Genomic DNA, 18,685 nt, shown 5'->3' with positions numbered 1-18,685 from the left:
TATATCGATGAGCTCAAGGGGAAGAAGGAGGGGTAGGTGATTTATAGATATTTTAGTCTTATTTAGGAATTCTGGGGCTTGGAACTCTCTCAAAACTTTAATTTAAGTTTCTTCTATCAAATTTGATGGTGTTTATATTGAGGCTGGGTATTATTATTATTCTGGTCGAGATAGAGAGAGGGGGCAAGTAGGCTTACGATCTAGGAGGGGGGGGAGGGGCGACATGTCTGCTGTTATCAGGCGACCACACATAGGTCAGGATTGACCTATTTGCCTGTAGCTGGGGGGGTGGGGGTGGGGGGGCGGTGGCTCGAGGAAGGAAGGGAGGGTTAAGGGGAGGGGGGGGATCGGTTTTGTAAGTTAAGCATTGTTCACAGCATTTTGTACAGTATATATCACAATGCAGATTCACAAATATCAATTAATGTTTATTTTTGTCACCTTAAAGTATTGGTTTTTCTAAGTAGGGGTTTGCTCGATGTATTTTAATGTCGTGTAGAATTGCTTCAATTAATATATGTGGGCTAAATGATGTTAACAAAAGATTGAGAGTGGCTGCTTTAATTAAAACTCTCCGGGTTGATATCTTGTGTCTTCAAGAAACACATATTGAGGGAGGAAAGGGATATCTTCTGGAGCAACTGGGGTTCCATTTGTTGGCATCTTCTAAACAGGGAACTAAAACAAGGGGAGTCGCAATCCTAGCCAAAGACAGGGATGTTGTTGTAAATAGAAAAAAAGAGGATCAATGGGGGAGATGGGTATTGGTGGAAATAATATATAAAGGAGCAAAGTGCACGGTAGTTACATTATATGGTTCCACTGAGGATGACCCGGAGGTCTTTCAATTTTTAGATACTGAGCTGGCTCAATGGTCAGAACCTATAATATGTTGTGGTGACTTTAATATACATGATCCAGGTAGTTCATTTGCACAGGGAGGGGGAAAATATATTGGCAGAAAGAAGAAGATGTTCAGAGCCCTATCTGATATGACGCACCACAACTCCCTAATTGATCCATGGGTTAAGCTATATCCCCATCGGGAAGGTAGCACCTTCTTCTCTGCGCCACACCAAGTTATGGTTAGACTTGATTATTTTTTAATCTCCAGCTCCCTTAGTTCAGGATTATTGATGGAAAAGCAACCTAGGATTGTTTCAGACCATAATTCCCTGATCCTAGAAGTGAATATAGGGCAGACTCAAAGGAAAAGCTCACAGTGGACATTTGAGAGAGCAGTATTAAAAGATGAAGGATACAGAGAACATATGAGCATATGGATAGAGAGTTTCTGGGCAATAAATCGAGGAACAGCAGCCCCAGGAATGGTTTGGGATACGTTTAAAGCAGGTATCAGAGGGGAGACTCTTAGTTATACTGGTTATAAACGTAAGTTGGATAAAACAAGATTAGATGACTTGATTAAGGAGCTAGGGAATTTAGAGAATGAACTGATACAGGGAATTCGATTAAAACTACCTTTAGAGGATCTTCTGCTTAAAATCATGCTGATTAAATCCGAAACTATGGAGAGTATTGCAACAAAAACAGCAGTTAACTACTTAACAAGGAAAGAGAATTCATATGAATTAAGCGAGAAGGTGGGGCACATACTAGCTGTCCGTACAAGACAGAAAATAGCTGCGGCAGACATTAAGGAGATTATAGATGGGCAGGGTAATCTGGTCACAGATCCTGATGCCGTTAGAGAAGTCTTTAGGCAATTTTACTCACATTTGTATTCACGAGAGGGTGGTACTCATTTAATTGATGTTGATGTTGAAGGGTATACTAGAAATATAGCTTCACCCAAACTACTGCAGGAAGAGAAAATGGCTTTAGACTTACCTTTACAGCTGGATGAAGTGAAAACAGCACTGAATGAGCTACCTTCAGGTAAAGCATCTGGTCCCGACCAAATCCCACTTGAGTTTTATAAGGTATTCCAACATATCATAATTAAGGACTTTTTTAATATTCTGAGGTTAGCACAGAGAGGGGAATCAATTCCGGATTCATGGGGGGGAGCAGATATTATAGTAATCCTGAAGAAAGGAAAGTCCTCGATACTCCCCGGTTCTTATAGACCAATCACGTTAATAAATGCAGACGTTAAGATATTTTCTAAGATTATGGCTAAAAGACTTGGTAGAGTTATTGAGAGTATAGTTAGTTCAACACAGCACGGGTTTATTCCGGGGAAAGGTACCACCCATCATATTAGGCGGCTGATCACACTATTTGATGCAACGGTAGTCCTGGGAAACCCTATGGCAGCCTTATTCTTAGACGCAGATAAGGCGTTTGATAGGGTTTCCTGGGATTACCTTTGGGTAATCATGAGATGGTTTGATATAGGGGAGGGGTATATACGAGCAATACAGACATTATATAGGAACCCTAAAGCTAGGATAAGAGCCAATAGAGGGTACTCCTCAACATTTAGGATAAGCAGAGGGACGAGACAGGGTTGCCCGTCATCCCCATTATTATTTGCCCTTTTTATTGACCCATATTTACGTAAACTAGAGGCCAATGTTAAGATACCTGTAGTCTCAATAAATGGAAGAGCCTGTAAAATGTTGGCGTATGCAGACGATGTAGCCATCATAACATCTAATCCATCGGAGGCTATTAGGGAGGTGGACGCTGAGGCTCAATATTTTGGACAGTTGTCAGGATATAAAATTAATAGTACTAAGACACAGATTGTTAAAAATAAGTATACGCATTGTATTGACAATCGAGTTGTAAAATCAGCAGTATATCTTGGGGTTCAGATTTCTGCTGAGGTGGAGAATGTGGTAGAGCAGAATATGACCCCTCTTATGGCAACTGTACGAGTAGAACTGGAACGAATGAATAATCTTCATTTATCTTTGGTTGGGTGTACAAATGTTATTAAGATGTTAATATTGCCAAAATTTCTTTACTTTTTCAGATCCATACCTTTGTTTTTTGAAGCTAGGTGGTTTCATGCATTAGAGTTAATTTTGAATAGATTTATTTGGGCTCAGGGGAAAACACGTAGGGCTTATAAATTTATTTCTCTTTCTAGAGAAAGGGGCGGGTGGGGTGCACCAGATTTTAGGTTGTACTATTGGGCCGCAGCGTTACAATATATGCAGGGTCTAATTGGGGGGGGGTTACACGATTGTTGGGATATTAATAGCTCCATGGATATTTACGCAGTGGTTTTTGGCGAAGACGTTGGAAATTGTTTTTTGAACTGTATTGATTTTTCATATTACAAGAGGACTAGGTTTAAGACTGTTAGCGCAGTTATTAAGATTTGGAATGCATTTAGGGAAAAATTTGGTATGGGTAGGATAAACAGATATACTCGACTATATCGGAATAAATCGTTCCCGGAAATGATTTTCGCAGATAATGTTATGGCAGAATGGACGAGTAAAGGGATAGTGCAGATAGGGGACATGATGGGACAAGAGGGCGTTGTACAGTTTGAGGTCTTAAGAACTAAGTACCAGTTGGATACTAGAATTTTTTTTAAATATCTCCAAATTAGGAGTTTTCTGAATACTAAGAAAGGGGGGCCTGCTGGCTTTGGGAATAATGTAATATTGGACAAAATAAGCAGGGGGCAGGGCTGTACAATACGTGGTTTTTATGCAACATTAGTAGAAACTAAAACAGATGATATCGATAAGTTTGCTAATAAATGGGTGGAGAAGCTGCCCATCGAGTCGGGATTTTTTCAGGAATCATTGACTTTGGGATATACCGTTTTGTGTTCAGCCCCACTTCAGGCCCAGCATTATAAAACAATATATGCTCTGTATCATACTCCTGCTAGAATTCAACAATGGGGAGGTACCAGTGGGACGAGTTGTGCAAGATGCAACTCCGTTGGAGCAGATATTATTCATATATTTGCATCTTGTCCTCAGTTATACACATTAAAACGGGATCTGGAAATGTTTTTAGCTACACACTTAGGCATCCGAGTTGCGCTTTCACCAACCTTAGTGCTACTTGGGATTAGTACAGACCCATCGGTCCCACATCGGGAATTCCTCTTTATAGCAATGGCAGTATATAGATTAATGATTGCCAGGGCTTGGCTGGATGTAAGACCTCCGGACATGCGTCAGTGGTTGGCAAGTTTATTGTCTGCTTATAATATAGAAAAAGCAATCTATGCACGTAAGGGTAAAAAGAAGAGGCAGCTTGGATTAAAAATCTGGGAGCCTGTAAGAATATGGAAGCAGGGAATGGTGTTAATTTAAGGATGTTGGATTGATTGTTAGTTTAAATACCTTTATGATATAGTTGATCACATATATATGTAAAGAGATGTAATATAATGTGAATATTGGTTGAATTAATATTGTCTGTAGGGTTATTTTTCAAAAAGCAATATACTGTATTATGCTGTGATAATGATGGATTATTGATGGATGTAAGGAAAAACTTTAGAAAAATTCAATAAAAAAAAATAAAAAATAAAAAAAAAAAATCCAATCTAGAATCAACACTATTACGCAAGACTTTAAAATCACATAAAGAGAGTACTTATAAGAGAAGACTTCTGACTTTGTCATCACACACACATCCGTGATGCAACAATGGACACCAGCTAGAACTAGATTCTACAATTGATTCATAATCTGTGGTTCCAGCAGGTACTCGGATTGTGTAGAAAAATCATTGACGCGTTTTGATGGGATAGCAAATTATTGTCCCATCTTTATCAAGATTGCATTTTTAGAACTCTCTTGTTTCCTAATGTTTGTGCCAGAAAACAAATTTAAAAACACCTTAGATTTATTGAGGCAAAGAGGGATCTCCTTCTTGGATCAGGTGGTGTTGTTAGTTATTTAATCTTCTAATGGAATGACGATTCCAGACCTCTATTTATTAAATAGACTTCAGCCCAATATACTTCTGTCCTTTTCTATTATTTGTACACCATATTATCCTTCCAGTAAGTTTGTCCTGATTATTTGTATTGGGATGGGTCACAAGCATGAGTCTTATTTCTCTGTGTTACTTATTCATAAATGCCATAGATACTGTAGATACTGTTTCGTCCTTGATGATACCCTCACTATGGTAGGATCCCTATCACACGCTGTGCATCATATCTATTCTCCAGTCAGTTCGATAATGATGAGATCTAGCTGTACGGGTCAATGGTTCAAAGTACACTCATGATGATGCATATTGTAGGTGAGAGCTCCATTTTTTGCTATTTTCACATGTGGTGGCATCAGTTATGAAATTCCATGAACAGGAGCAGGAATCCTTGAACCTTAGAGTTACGTAGTTGTATCATTTGTAGAATTGGCATGCATTCCAGGTGACCCACATCCCTTACATACATATGAGTTTTCTATGTGCTGCAGTATCAGTCATGTTACCACTTAGCAACAGATGTAACCCAGGGACAGTCTGAAGATGGACAGAGTTAGCCTTCCTATGGGCATTTCCAAAGTGATTTTTGGAATGGTACACCTAGTAAAACTAGCAACAAATAGAGGCACTAGGGAGCTTATTTACTATCCCCTAGTACCACCGGTACATCACTTCTTCCCATTTTGACAGTGACACACCTGCTGCGCCAAGGACCTTCTACATGACCCCCTTGTTTTGGTTAGATTGACTATGTCATGTTTGGGACACACTAGGCAACACACGCAGACCACACCTTTGAGGCACTGAGAGGTTTGTATTATGGACATTTGAAGTTACGCATGGCAAACCAAACAGGGGTGACTTGCATTGCTACACATGTTATGTGATAGGCATTGCCAGAACTAATATGATGAGATGTACATTCCGCACAGCTTCGGTCAATGCAATTAGCTGTCATAGGCACATCAATTCCCAGCATGTAATGCCCAGCAGCTTTGCAAAATGTCACACTGCACTGCCTTTGTGTACTTGTACACTTAGAAGAATGAGACCTGTATGGTAGATATGCAACAGTCCAGACCATTGAGCCTGCGGCATGTAACAGGCAGCAGCTTTACACCAGTGTAGTCACCCATATGGCATGTTGCAGGTTTTACTCAGTTGCAAGAGTAATTGTTGTTTTGCAAGGAAAGATACATTCCTGATTAACACTGAGAGGCATGATTTCCTTTATGTCCAGTGATATGTGTTGCAGATTGTGGCACACTGTGTGTCGCTCATCCATGAAGTGTTAGCCAAGTGAAGCAACACAATAAATCTAACTGCACTTACCAGCAGCACAACATGAGCTGATGAATGTGCCATTATGTTTGTTGAACAATGTGCCTGCCTTGCAGAGTAGGTTACTTTTTGGATTGTAAGTGGACCTTCATGTGCAATTGTGGCTGACATTCAGGACAATTTTTTGTACATTTGACATCACTGATGCATCACTAATAATATGCTGAGATGTGAGGTACAGTCAGCTGTAACTTTCAGCCAATGTGCCCCTATGGAATCCTCAAAGGTCTCTATATGCATCAAAGAACACTGTTGATGTTACCACAAGGTCAAGTATCAACATTTTTTGCTGGTGTAACAACACTGTCCAGACACCTGCATTATACTATGGAGGCACTGTGAAGTGAAAATAGTTTCTTGATGTATCTTGTCACCATGTAACATTTGTGCTGCATCCCGCAATATACATCTTTCATGTAATTTGCTATTTAGAATAGATTAGGAGCAGGTATGCTTCCATTCCGGCACAGACTAAATCAGGCCCACTTCCCAGGCACCCTTGCAACATAATGCAAGGATGCGTCGATTGGCACATGGCAGACCATTCTGTACCACACAGGCCCAAAGTTTATGGATGCACTGTAGCATGGGGATTGCACACATTTCACAGCTTTTATTTTGATACAGGGTAGCACAGCCTCATTGCACCACTGACCAGTCCAGAATGAGATATTAAGATTGCTCACACTGTGTGTAGGGTAGAAAGAGATTTCCCGTGGTGCAAAATAGTATAGAAATTAACTAAGTTGTTCTAAACAGAAGCACAAACATAAGCCCATGTGTTAGGATATGTCTGATTGATATAATTCATACCACTATGCAATTTAAAAAAACATCATATTTTATTAAAAACCAGTTAAAAACACATAATACAAAAACAGTTTTTGATCCTGTCAAGAATTGTGCCTATTGCCAATAAACAGATAAGTTCTGCTGAATCAAAGAGCACAACAAATACGTCTTACTTGGGTGTAGTTTTACAGACCCGGCAGTACACAATGACTGTGCCCATCGATTAACAAACTCATAAACCGGAAGTGGAGAGACAAAAATAGACAGTACAATTTGTCATTAAATAACACATCTGCTAATGAATCTCAACAGAGCTTTTCCTATACACAATATGTAGATACAGTGTCTATCAGAAAAGCTGTTCCCACAGATTATGTTGTAGTGTTGCGTCGACGCGTTTCGATGGTTTAATCTAATTGTCCATCTTTTTCAAGACAAGGATTGTCTCATCCTCTCAATTATTGTAGGCACTGATTGGTTGCCGTTGCGGTAAACTCCTGTTAACAAATGTATCAATAGTGCAAAATTACGTTTATGGCAAGCAATGATCACTAGGTGAGTCAGCCTTGAAGTTGGCCGGATCTTAATAAGGTGATGAGATTTAGCATGCTATGAATACTCCGTGATATAAAAAGTGTAAAAAATAAGGAATATTTAAATTCGGAGGCTGACTTGGTGTTTAAATTTAAAAATAATATTTGCCTCTTTTCTAGTAGAGACGTATTAGTCATAAAAAGGTTGAGGGCAATTCTATTTAAAATATATGGTGGTTTTTAAAGCAGATTAAGAGGCTAAGGATGTTAGGTGAATGCAAGATAGGACTATTAAGATCCGGCCAACTTCAAGGCTGACTCACCTATTGTTTTTTCAGATGTTGTTGATAAAATTACAAGAATAAATAGACAATCCTCGAACTTGAAGAACTCAAGACATGATATAAGGTAACCCCTAGATTCCTAAAATCCTCCTACACGCAAGACTCACAAATTCTTGAGTCCTGTATGTTTGAATGGCCCATTTGATAGGATAACAGAAATCCAAACATGACTAAACAATGTGTTATATATAAGACCATTTTAATAATTTACAATGCAGACGTTTTTAAGTGATCATTGCTTGCCATAAACGTAATTTTGCACTATTGATACATTTGTTAACAGGAGTTTACCGCAACAGCAACCAATCAGTGCCTACAATAATTGAGAGGATGAGACAATCTTTGTCTTGAAAAAGATGGACAATTAGATTAAACCATCGAAACGCGTCGACGCAACACTACAACATAATCTGTGGGATCAGCTTTTCTGATAGACACTGTATCTACATATTGTGTATAGGAAAAGCTCTGTTGAGATTCATTAGCAGATGTGTTATTTAATGACAAATTGTACTGTCTATTTTTGTCTCTCCACTTCCGGTTTATGAGTTTGTTAATCGATGGGCACAGTCATTGTGTACTGCCGGGTCTGTAAAACTACACCCAAGTAAGACGTATTTGTTGTGCTCTTTGATTCAGCAGAACTTATCTGTTTATTGGCAATAGGCACAATTCTTGACAGTATCAAAAACTGTTTTTGTATTATGTGTTTTTAACTGGTTTTTAATAAAATATGATGTTTTTTAAAATTGCATAGTGGTATGAATTATATCAATCAGACATATCCTAACACATGGGCTTATGTTTGTGCTTCTGTTTAGAACAACTTAGTTAATTTCTATACTATTTTGCACCACGGGAAATCTCTTTCTACCCTAAAGTAGCACCCTATTCCCCTGGTTGGTCAAAGGGGTCACTCTCACTTCTACTTTAAACACACTGTGTGTAGTACATCCTGGATGTTGTGTCAACACCTAAACGTCAACACACATGTTTCAACACAGTCCCGCATTGTACTGGCTGTAAGGTAAACATAATGACAAGGGCTCAGGAAGCCACACAGGGTGACTCTGCATGGGCTTGAAAATGGGTGCTGAACCATTGTGTCACCAGTTTGAATCATGAAGGGACGCACAAGTGGTGATGTGTTATTCCTCAAATGTTCCAATACAGCTTTTTCACCTGCGCCTTGCACCTCTAGATTTTCAGTTATGAAATGTGTCACAGGTGATACTCCAGTGTTGCTAGTGGATAATGTGTGAGACCTTGTGTAGTGGGCTGGCCCCAAGTGTTTGTAGAATGTCAATCACACTGACATTCTACACGGCATACTCACACTGGCTGAGCAGCTAGGTAAAAGGTGAAAGGGAACATAAGGACATAACCTGAGGATACTGCACCATGTGCATATTTTAAGTGGGTTTTGCCATTGGGCTGTGCAACACGCCTTGCTGCCCTGCTCTACAACTGAAAGAAAGTGCAGGGATGCTCAGTATCTGTTGCATACGGCACATTCATGCCCTTTTCCCCAGCACCAGTACACAATGCTCTGCCGTGCACCAATGCAGGCTCCTTTGCACCCTGGTGCAAGGGTGCCTGAGTTGCAGGGGATGATTGTTTGTGTGCATGGAAGGGAAACCTTCCTGCATGAACCAGTCACAAGATGCTTTTTCCTCTTTCTAAGTGTACTGTTGAATGCAGCACATTTATGTAGAGGATAGACAAGAGGGAACAAAAATAATTATCCTGGTTGTGCCTCCCGTACGCCTCCCCTTGTGAGGCATATGTTTATTGCACTGCCTCAGAGTTACAATTTCACGTTGATCTTGGGCATTGTCAATTGGACAAGGATGTTTCTGGGAACACCCCCAGCAACACCCATGGAATACCCCTTTCACGCACTTTAATGCGTGAATGATGCCAATTTCATGTGACGTGGCTTTCCTTGCCCTATTATTATGCCTGTAGCACATTGTGCCACCAGTACATAATAAGAGTGACATCCTGGCAGCACAGTGGTGCCAGTCCAGCATCATAAATGAGGCACCCTATGTCTGTTGTAGGGTGTTGTGGGGCTTGTATTTCATATGGGTTCTGTTGTGTTTGCACCTGCATGTGGCAATTCACAGGTGTGGCAGTGGGCTGGTACTGCGCTTTTGACATATGTATTGTGATGTACATGAGAGACCTGGATTGAACTGTGCAACATCTGACTGTCCAGGGTACAAGGCTTTTATGTGACACTTCACTGTTATTGACATGCATGACTTCCCTTTGCACAACGCATGTCACTAATGAGGCCTGGTACCTTAGTAAATGCACTGCACAACATTAACTTGTTACCAACATTGCCCTTTGTAACAACTTACCCTGTGTGTCATGCAGTTCCTCATACTCAGCACTCTCCTGTCCTGGAAGTCCTGCCACCAACTCATCTGGGATGACAGCCGCAACCCGCTCCTCAACGGCATCCAGCTCTTCCTGGTGTGCTGGGCTGCCTCCTCCAGTCTTCATTGCTTCCTTCCGATTTTGTGCCATTTTTTCTTTTGTCCTGCGCTTGATGTCATGCCAGCGTTTCTTTATATCGGTCGCTGTCCTCTTTGATTGGGCCACACAGTTGACCTTTGTCAATATGGACTGCCAAATGGCCTCTTTTTTAGATAATGGCAACTTTGAGTTGACAAACAGCTGGTGTTGGTGGTCTGTTACCTCATTAATGAGTATTTCGTTTTCCTCCACACTGAAATTTACTTTCCTCTTCCTCTTCCCCTGGGTTTTGGGCTGGACATCCTGGCTGGCATGTGGGAGGTTATCTTGACTGCTGTTGTCTCCTTCATACTCCATGGTAGTTATATTTGCCTCAAGAAATGAGTTTATAGGTGGATGCGTGTATTTTTAGCTATTTTCCGAATACTGACGCAACGTAAAAGTGGTGCAGGGCAAAGTTGACTTGCGTCAGAATACGTGAATCTGACTTACGACACTTTTTCAGCAGTTGCGTCAGTTTTGGTTACGTCAAGACGGCAGCGTCTGCGTGTGTTTTTTTTTACTTTCATCATCACTTACGACATGATGCGCCAAACCATAAATTTGACGCATCGATGTCGGAAAAAAGTGACGCAGCATGTCGTACGGAATTGTGACGCATCCCTGCGCCAGCGCAGAGTTGCGTCACTTTTCATAAATGAGGCCCTATGTCTTTACGTAGGCGAGAGGCACGCAGAGCCCAGTCCTTCTCTTACTGTATTGACTCTGGCCCTTTCCATAAATCAAGAGTCAAGAAGAGGTGACAAAATGACACTAAGAAATCTGATCTTGCCAAGAAACCTAAGAAAAAGCTGCCAGCACTGCACACTAGTCTCTAACCAAAGTGTCTTCGTTCTTCAGGCACAGCGAGCAATGTGGTGTATCTGAATGTACCCCTTGTGGGTAGAAAAGTAGTGGAAACACTCATGAACGCCGTGTACCAACACCATTGGCCCTTCGGAGAGATAAGCTCCTTCCACTCGGTTCCACAGTGAAAGCACTCATGATTGAAAGCGAGGCTGGATAACCCCCAACATCCGGGTCACCCGCGGTAGGAGCAGAGCACGAGGCTGAGCCTGCTTCATCATGGAAGTTGTCTTCATGGAAGAAGGCGAACGAACGAGCTCAGCTTTTTCAAGACCGCTCCGCAGTAGAAGGTAGTTAGGATGATACCCTTGCGCCTGGGTGTCAAACATATATGGTAAAAGAAAACTTTCAGAAATTCCAGTATGCAGTGGTCATGGTGATGAAGGTGAGCATGTTATTGTTTGTGTTGAGAGTGGCAGTGCGAAGTGCAAGTCATTTCCATTCTGACTGCAGCAGTATTTGCTATCCCTATTGGCTCCATCTTCTTTGCATAAAAAATATCAGCAGTAACCTGCATGTTAGCACCCCACAAGACCTTATCACACAACATCTGACTCTACAACAAGTTTTAAACAAAACAAACGGTTCTGTCGGGTATTTCAATTTCTTTGCAAAGTTCAAGAGACAATTTACTTGTAACTGTTTCAAAAATGTTTAGGGAAAGGAAAGTATAGCACACACCGGGGTAAGGTTTACATCGTATATTTAAGGTTATATCAAATATTCAAGGCTGTGACAATATACATATTTGATTGCACACAAAAGAATCAAGTGACTGAGGTGACAAGTTATACAGACAAAACACTATGTACAAAACAAAAAATGAAGGTGCAGTAAGCTGGGAAAGTAAATTAATTGTTTGTCTTTACAATTTTAACACATGGGCACTGTGCTGACATATGAGATACGTCGACGTTTCGACCCAAAGTATAGCGCAATTTGTGATCAGCGTCTAGGTGGGTCTTCCTCAGGACAAGGGGGGGTTTGGGGGTGCAGCCTGTAGGATGAATTGGAAAACTAAGTCACGCGTGTGATAAAAGTTAGAACAAAGGACAATTGTTCTAAGTCGAATTGGGCTTACCAAGGCGCAGATTGCTATGAAGTCTCTGCAATGGACATGTGATTCATGTTGTGGTTCGTGAGCATCAGCCACAGTTAGCCTAAAAGATTAAATAATCATTGGATCAGATTCTAGTTGAAGGTTTAGGCGCTTAAAACTGAAGCAGAGTAATTCCTATTTAACCAACCTGGATTAATTTCTTTAAGGGCTGCATAATCAAGGTCTGACAGAAAGCTTTCGATCACAACACGAACACAATTTTTTAAACAAAACAGAACCCAGAATACCAACCATTTACACACTGCCCAAAATCCACAAAGACCTCCACAATCCACCTGGCCGTCCTATCGTATCGGGCTGCGGATCCATCTTGGAACCTCTCAACCAATTTCTAGACAGCTTTCTGCAATCCTTCGTGGTGGAAACACGCTCCTACCTAAGAGACACCATGCATACCATACAATTGATTGAAGGCCAACCTTATGATAAAAACACTCAGTTCCTGGTCACACTGGATGTCGGCTCATTATACACAAGCATCACCCTGGACCAAGCCATTCATTCTGGGCCCACACATTCAGCGGGTCATACACTTGATATTATACTCTCTACATCCCCCCATACTGTTGCTGATCCTGCTTATCCATTAATATGGTCAGATCATTTTATGATTCCATTCAAAATTCAGAGTAATTGTAGACCCCTATTGATGGAACGCTCTGTGAAAGGTCCTCAAAGACAATGGCATTAGGTCACATCTGAATCCTTAGATAAATCTATACTCCCCCTGTTTTTAGCGAGTGCATGGATAGCTCCACAAAACTTCAATACATCCTTAAGTGAGGTGATTGATACATTGGCGCCCATGTCAAACCAGCTTGGTAATACTAGGAGAAAAAAAAAAGTGAAGAATGGTATACTGATGTATTGCGCTGTGAAAAATCCAGGTGCAAAAACTTAGAAAAGTCTTGGCATAAATCCCAGTTGGAGACTGACAAATTAAGATTTAAACTAGCCCTTACTAACTATCATAGAAACCTAAAAAAGGCACGTAAAGATCATTTTATAACCAAACTTGACCAGGCAGGCAATATGTCAAAAGACCTTTATAAAATTCTTAAGACCCTTACCCATCCTACTGTATGTGTACAGTTGAGCATCCCTTCACAGGGGCTCTGTAACAATCTAGCCACATATTTTGATGACAAAATCAACTTGATCTATAAACAATTCCCCCAAGAAATGGATCAGGGGCTACCGGTCAATTCCGAATTAGTACTGAGATTGGACTCAGGAGATGGTTTGAAACAGTTTAAATATATTGGCGTTTCACAAGTGGAAGCCATGCTAAAAAAGGCTAAATCTGGTTCTCTTCTGGATATTATGTCTGCACATAAGTTTTCTCTTCTCTGGCTGCCCCCATTTCTGAGATCTTAAACTCATCTCTATATGAAGGCAGTGTGCCTTTAGACTGGAAGGCCGCTCAATTAATACCCATTAAGAAGAAAGATCAGGTGTCCTCTGAAGTGCTCTCCAACTACCGTCCTATTTCGCTTCTTCCTTTAATGGGTAATATGGCAGAGAGCCATGTTAACACGCAGTTAACGGAATACTTGGAGATTAATGGCATTCTTGACCCTTCACAGTTCGGATTTAGATCTAACCACTCAACGGAGACAACCCTCATTGGGGTTACGGACTATATTAAAATGGCCTTAGATGAAAATAAAGGAGTGATGCTGGTCCTATTGGACTTAACCGCAGCCTTTGACACGGTCTCTCATCAGAAATTGATACTCCGACTGAGAGAGACCGGTCTACAGGAGCTGGCGCTTAAATGGCTTGTTCGTTTTTTGGACCAGCGCACGCAAACTGTCAATCTGGGCCCACTCCACTCACGTATGGTGAAGCTCAGTAAGTGGATGCCCCAGGGCTCTTGTTTGAGCCTGATTTTATTCAATATCTATGTGGCCCCCCTTGCTAAAGTCATCCGAAAGTTTGGCTTCATGCCATTTTCTTATGCAGACGATACTCAATTACTCCTTTGCTTTGATAAAGATAGGGAGTCAGTTGATCAGCGTTTTGCTGAAGGCATGTCTGCCATAGCTGAATGGATGACGGATCATTTCCTGCAGTTGAATGCGGCCAAAACCGAAATCCTGTTGTTTGGTCCTGCACTTACCTCCTGGTCGCCTGCATGGAGGCCGACGGTGTTAGGCCCCGCCCCCACTCCTACTTTGGTGGCAAAAAATCTAGGAGTCCAGTTGGATGCACGGCTATCAATGAAAGATCAAATAATGACCACCGTTGGGACCTGTTATAGCACCCTGAGCCTTTTGCACAGAATGTTCATCTGGCTACCTCTAACAGTACGTAGAACCCAAGTTCAGGCTCTGATAATAGGTCGCCTCAAATGAGGCCCTTCTTAGCAGATTACAGATTGTTAAAAATGTGGCCGCACGCTTAGTCCTTAATAAACCACCTCGCACCACCTCCGGGCCACTTCTGAAGTCGCTTCATTGGCTTCCTATTCGCCAGAGAATAAAGTTTAAGCTCTGCTGCCTTGCTCATAGAGCTGTTTTTGGCAAATGTCCGAGTTATATGGCAGATGAGTTTAAATTGTATCGCCCGAACCGGTGTCTTAGATCAGAAAGCAAAGAGTGGCTGGTGGTCCCACGCTTTAAGAAAATTCGAACTAGAGGTAAAACAGTTGCCTTCCTGGCCTCTAAACATTGGAACTCCTTGCCAGAGGAGCTTCGAAAATGCTCTAGCTTCACGCGCTTCAGAAAACTCCTGAAGACGGAATTATTCAAGATCTGAGCTACGGAAAGCTATGTCAGTCTGCTCTGTTTTCTATGTTAGCGTGGAGATACCCCTGTGGGGTGATTCCTGGGCTTTATAAATTCCCTACATACATACATACTTTGAAGTAGTAAAGAGGAACTTGGATAAACAACCAGCACCTACATGGATTCCAACTGAATTTCTGGTTGAACTACTTAAAATAGCCATGAAAAAGAATTACTTTATCTTCCAAAGCACATACTATCTGCAATGTAAAGGCGTGGCTATGGGGGCCAGATTCGCCCCCAGCTTGTCCAACCTCTACATGGATGATTACGAAGATACACATCTATAAGACCCCACTAACCCCTACTTGAACAACATATCAATATGGAAACGGGCACAGAACAAAGTTTAACTGAATTCAGATCATGGCTGAATGCACGCAATCAAGACATACAATTCACCATGTCCTTCAGTAATGAGGCAATCAACTTTCTGGACATCACTATACAGAACGAAGAAAGAAGCCTCTTCACGACACTTGGGGCCATATGTAGGTAATTTGGAAATACCGATTCCTAATTACCGAATTTTACCGAATCGCTATTTAGAAATCGGTATTTCCGATGTACGTAATTATTCGGAAAATATTACCGAATCGGTAAAAATCGGTAAATATTTACCGAATCCACAATACCGATCGGTTTTTCCGAATCGGTAAATATTACCGAATCGGTAAATACCGATTCGGAAATTCTAAAAAACTGCAATTGAGGAATCAGCTAATCCTGTGCAACCACCACCCCTCCCAACCAGCACAATATCCTTGGTGCAACAACATCAACTGTTGCATGGCTAAACACTTATAAGGCCCCAAAGGCGAGACCTATTGGCTATGCCAATGCTTGTTTGTTTTGTACATAGTGTTTTGTTCGTATCACTTATCACCACATGTCACCACAGTCACTTGATTCTTTTGTGTACAATCAAATATGTATATTGTCACAGCCTTGAATATTTGATATAACCTTAAATATATGATTTGAACCTTTCCCCGGTGTGTGCTATACTTTCCTTTCCCTAAACATTTTTGAAACTGTTACAAGTAAATTGTCTCTTGAACTTTGCAAAGAAATTGAAATACCCAACAGAACCGTTTGTTTTGTTTAAATCTAATACCCAGGTTCTGAGGGATACTGGGTCACCCCATTATTATTGTTAATCTACAACAAGTTTGGCACCACAAAAATGCAGAATTCCTGGTTTGGAATATCTTTACTATTGAGAAAAGTGAGGGACATATTGCATTTTACACAAGTTGGAAGGTTAAATAAAGTGTCTCATAGAAAACCAGCCGACTTCTTGGCACCGGAACCCATTGACGAACTTGAAGGAAGAAACATGCATTCGAATAGACAGAGGACTAATTAAAGCAGCTCCTTTCTCAGTGCTGAATTTAAGAGTCGGTGAAGGTAGATGATGCAGGTGATACTGTGCCCGATGGTCCAGCATCAGAGGTCAGAAAAATGAGCCTTTCCTCCTGCATGTATCATCTGTAACTTCCATCCAGGATAGAGGAAATATCATGGCTTAGTTAGCCAAGGTAACACTCTATCACACAGCTTATCTGAGAGACTGTTAAAACAATGATAAGCTTGGCATAATTCTTGGCGCTTGACTTCCATACTTTTTAGTTAGTGGAAAGAGAAAGGTTTCTGGAATTTGTGGCTACCAATTGTTAAGAATATCTGATCAGCACACTCACAGAGCAATGTACCTGCAGATAGCAGTAAGGACTGTGGGGCTGAGTGCCCCGGGAGGCTTGCTTGAGCCCTTTCAGCTAGCTTGTGGGTGTGCAGGGCGCATCCTGGTGTTAGGATCCTTTTGGGTTTACAAGGAGTATAAGGAATTCAGTGACTCCTAACAGGCCACAACAGGAACTTGACAGGTCATCTTTAGGTAGGTCTTCATGTTTTTCTACTGCCCAGTCCCGATGGTCTCCATATTTCATGCATTTATACACACCCGCCCAAACCAAAATGGCTACATCCACTCTGGGGTAGATAGGGTAGTTTCAGGTCAAAATCCAGGGCCTGAGTTACAAAAGTAAACTTACAATTTTGTGGAAATGTATGATTGGTTGCTATTTACAAACAGTTAAGTCCCCTCACATAAAAAGATAGGACTGTCCTATCTTTTTATGTGTGGAGGAGGTTGTTTACTGGTGCTACAAAATGTACTAAAGTGCTATTCACAGTCTTCATACCTACACTTATGTGTGCAGAGTTCTCCCCCCCCCCATCTACAGAGCCTTAGCACATGTAAGTATACATATTAATAGTAAATGTCGGAGGTACTGGAAGACGTGGGAGAAAAAAGGGGGAGATTTACTACAAAAGGGGATGGGGTTAGGGAAGAGTAAACTCAGTGCAATATCTTTATGCTAATCACTGTTCATTTTAGAAAAACAAATCAAAAGAGCTATATCATTAGCTGGGAAGGATGTCAGTCCTTCATAAGTAACAAATTACAACATTCCATCTACTGGGAACCAAGTTATCCGTTATCCATTATAGCACTTGACTCCCTCAAGGTAATCAACAAGGAACTGTGCGAAGCCTACTAAGGGGAGGTGATGTAGTCTGCAGACACACAGCAAACAGTACCCAATAAATGATTGTCAATGTGACTTTTTATACTTACAAAATCGAAAAGTACTTGATTACACACACATTACTCAATATTGCACATGAATGTGCACATATATACTAGTTGGCAGGTAGAAACACCTAGGGCGACTCCCACTTCACTGGTCAAACCCCTAGCAAACCCTAAACACAAAAACCCTAATACCCCCTACATGTACTAAGCACACCAGCCTAACTAGTTTTGTTGGGGCATCATTACAAGAATTTACGCAGTGTCATGATAAATCAATGTAACACCATTAAAATCACTTAAGATGGGATGACCTTACAACAACATACATTTTTATGTGCAACCAAATACTGCTAACTTTGCCATTGTTAATAAAGCATCTCAATATTCCATTGACTGTGCATGAGTCTTTTCTTTACTTATGCACATGCTGCAATGCGACCTTAGGACATAGCAACAAAGATCTCCATATCCTAAAGCCATTAGGTTAAAAGCCTTGGCTCAAGGAATGTTTGAAATGAGCATAAACCTTTATTGGGTCCATCAATGCATCACCCTCGGAGAATCAAGATGCCTTTCAAATTTGTAACCTGGGGTTCCTGGGGGGTTGCTGCACTCCTGAAAGCTCCAAAAACGCTTGTTACCATGCTGGTGGTCCTCCTGTTCCCTTTGAGGCACCACAGGAAAGTGAACAATTTTAAGGCCTTTTGCACCAGGCTCATTTTAATCTGTGGATTTTGCACTGCAAGAAATAGTTTTCTTTTTCAATTTTTCTTCATTTCTCTGTGTGCCACTGGATGCATACACTCTGAGGGGGGCTTGCGGGAGTCCAAATGAGCATGCTCAAATGTGGCTCCCCATCCTGCAGACACTGTCCTATGCTGACGTGGGAGTCA

General features: G+C 41.2%; 1 protein-coding gene across 1 annotated transcript in view; it reads right to left on the bottom strand.

Annotated features, from left to right (window-relative positions):
- Positions 1–10,735, bottom strand: part of LOC146789860 (uncharacterized) — a 31,016-nt gene extending 20,281 nt beyond the window's left edge. Inside the window, exon 1 of the mRNA XM_085631212.1 lies at positions 10,261–10,735. Within this exon, the coding sequence (XP_085487338.1) occupies positions 10,261–10,735 (475 nt within the window). The remainder of the gene's footprint in view (positions 1–10,260) is intronic.
- Positions 10,736–18,685: the final 7,950 nt, after the last annotated feature.

The sequence above is a fragment of the Triturus cristatus genome, chromosome 10 (assembly GCF_964204655.1).
Source record: "Triturus cristatus chromosome 10, aTriCri1.1, whole genome shotgun sequence".
Taxonomy (NCBI): Eukaryota; Metazoa; Chordata; class Amphibia; order Caudata; family Salamandridae; genus Triturus; species Triturus cristatus.
This window is presented reverse-complemented; position numbering and strand designations above follow the sequence as displayed.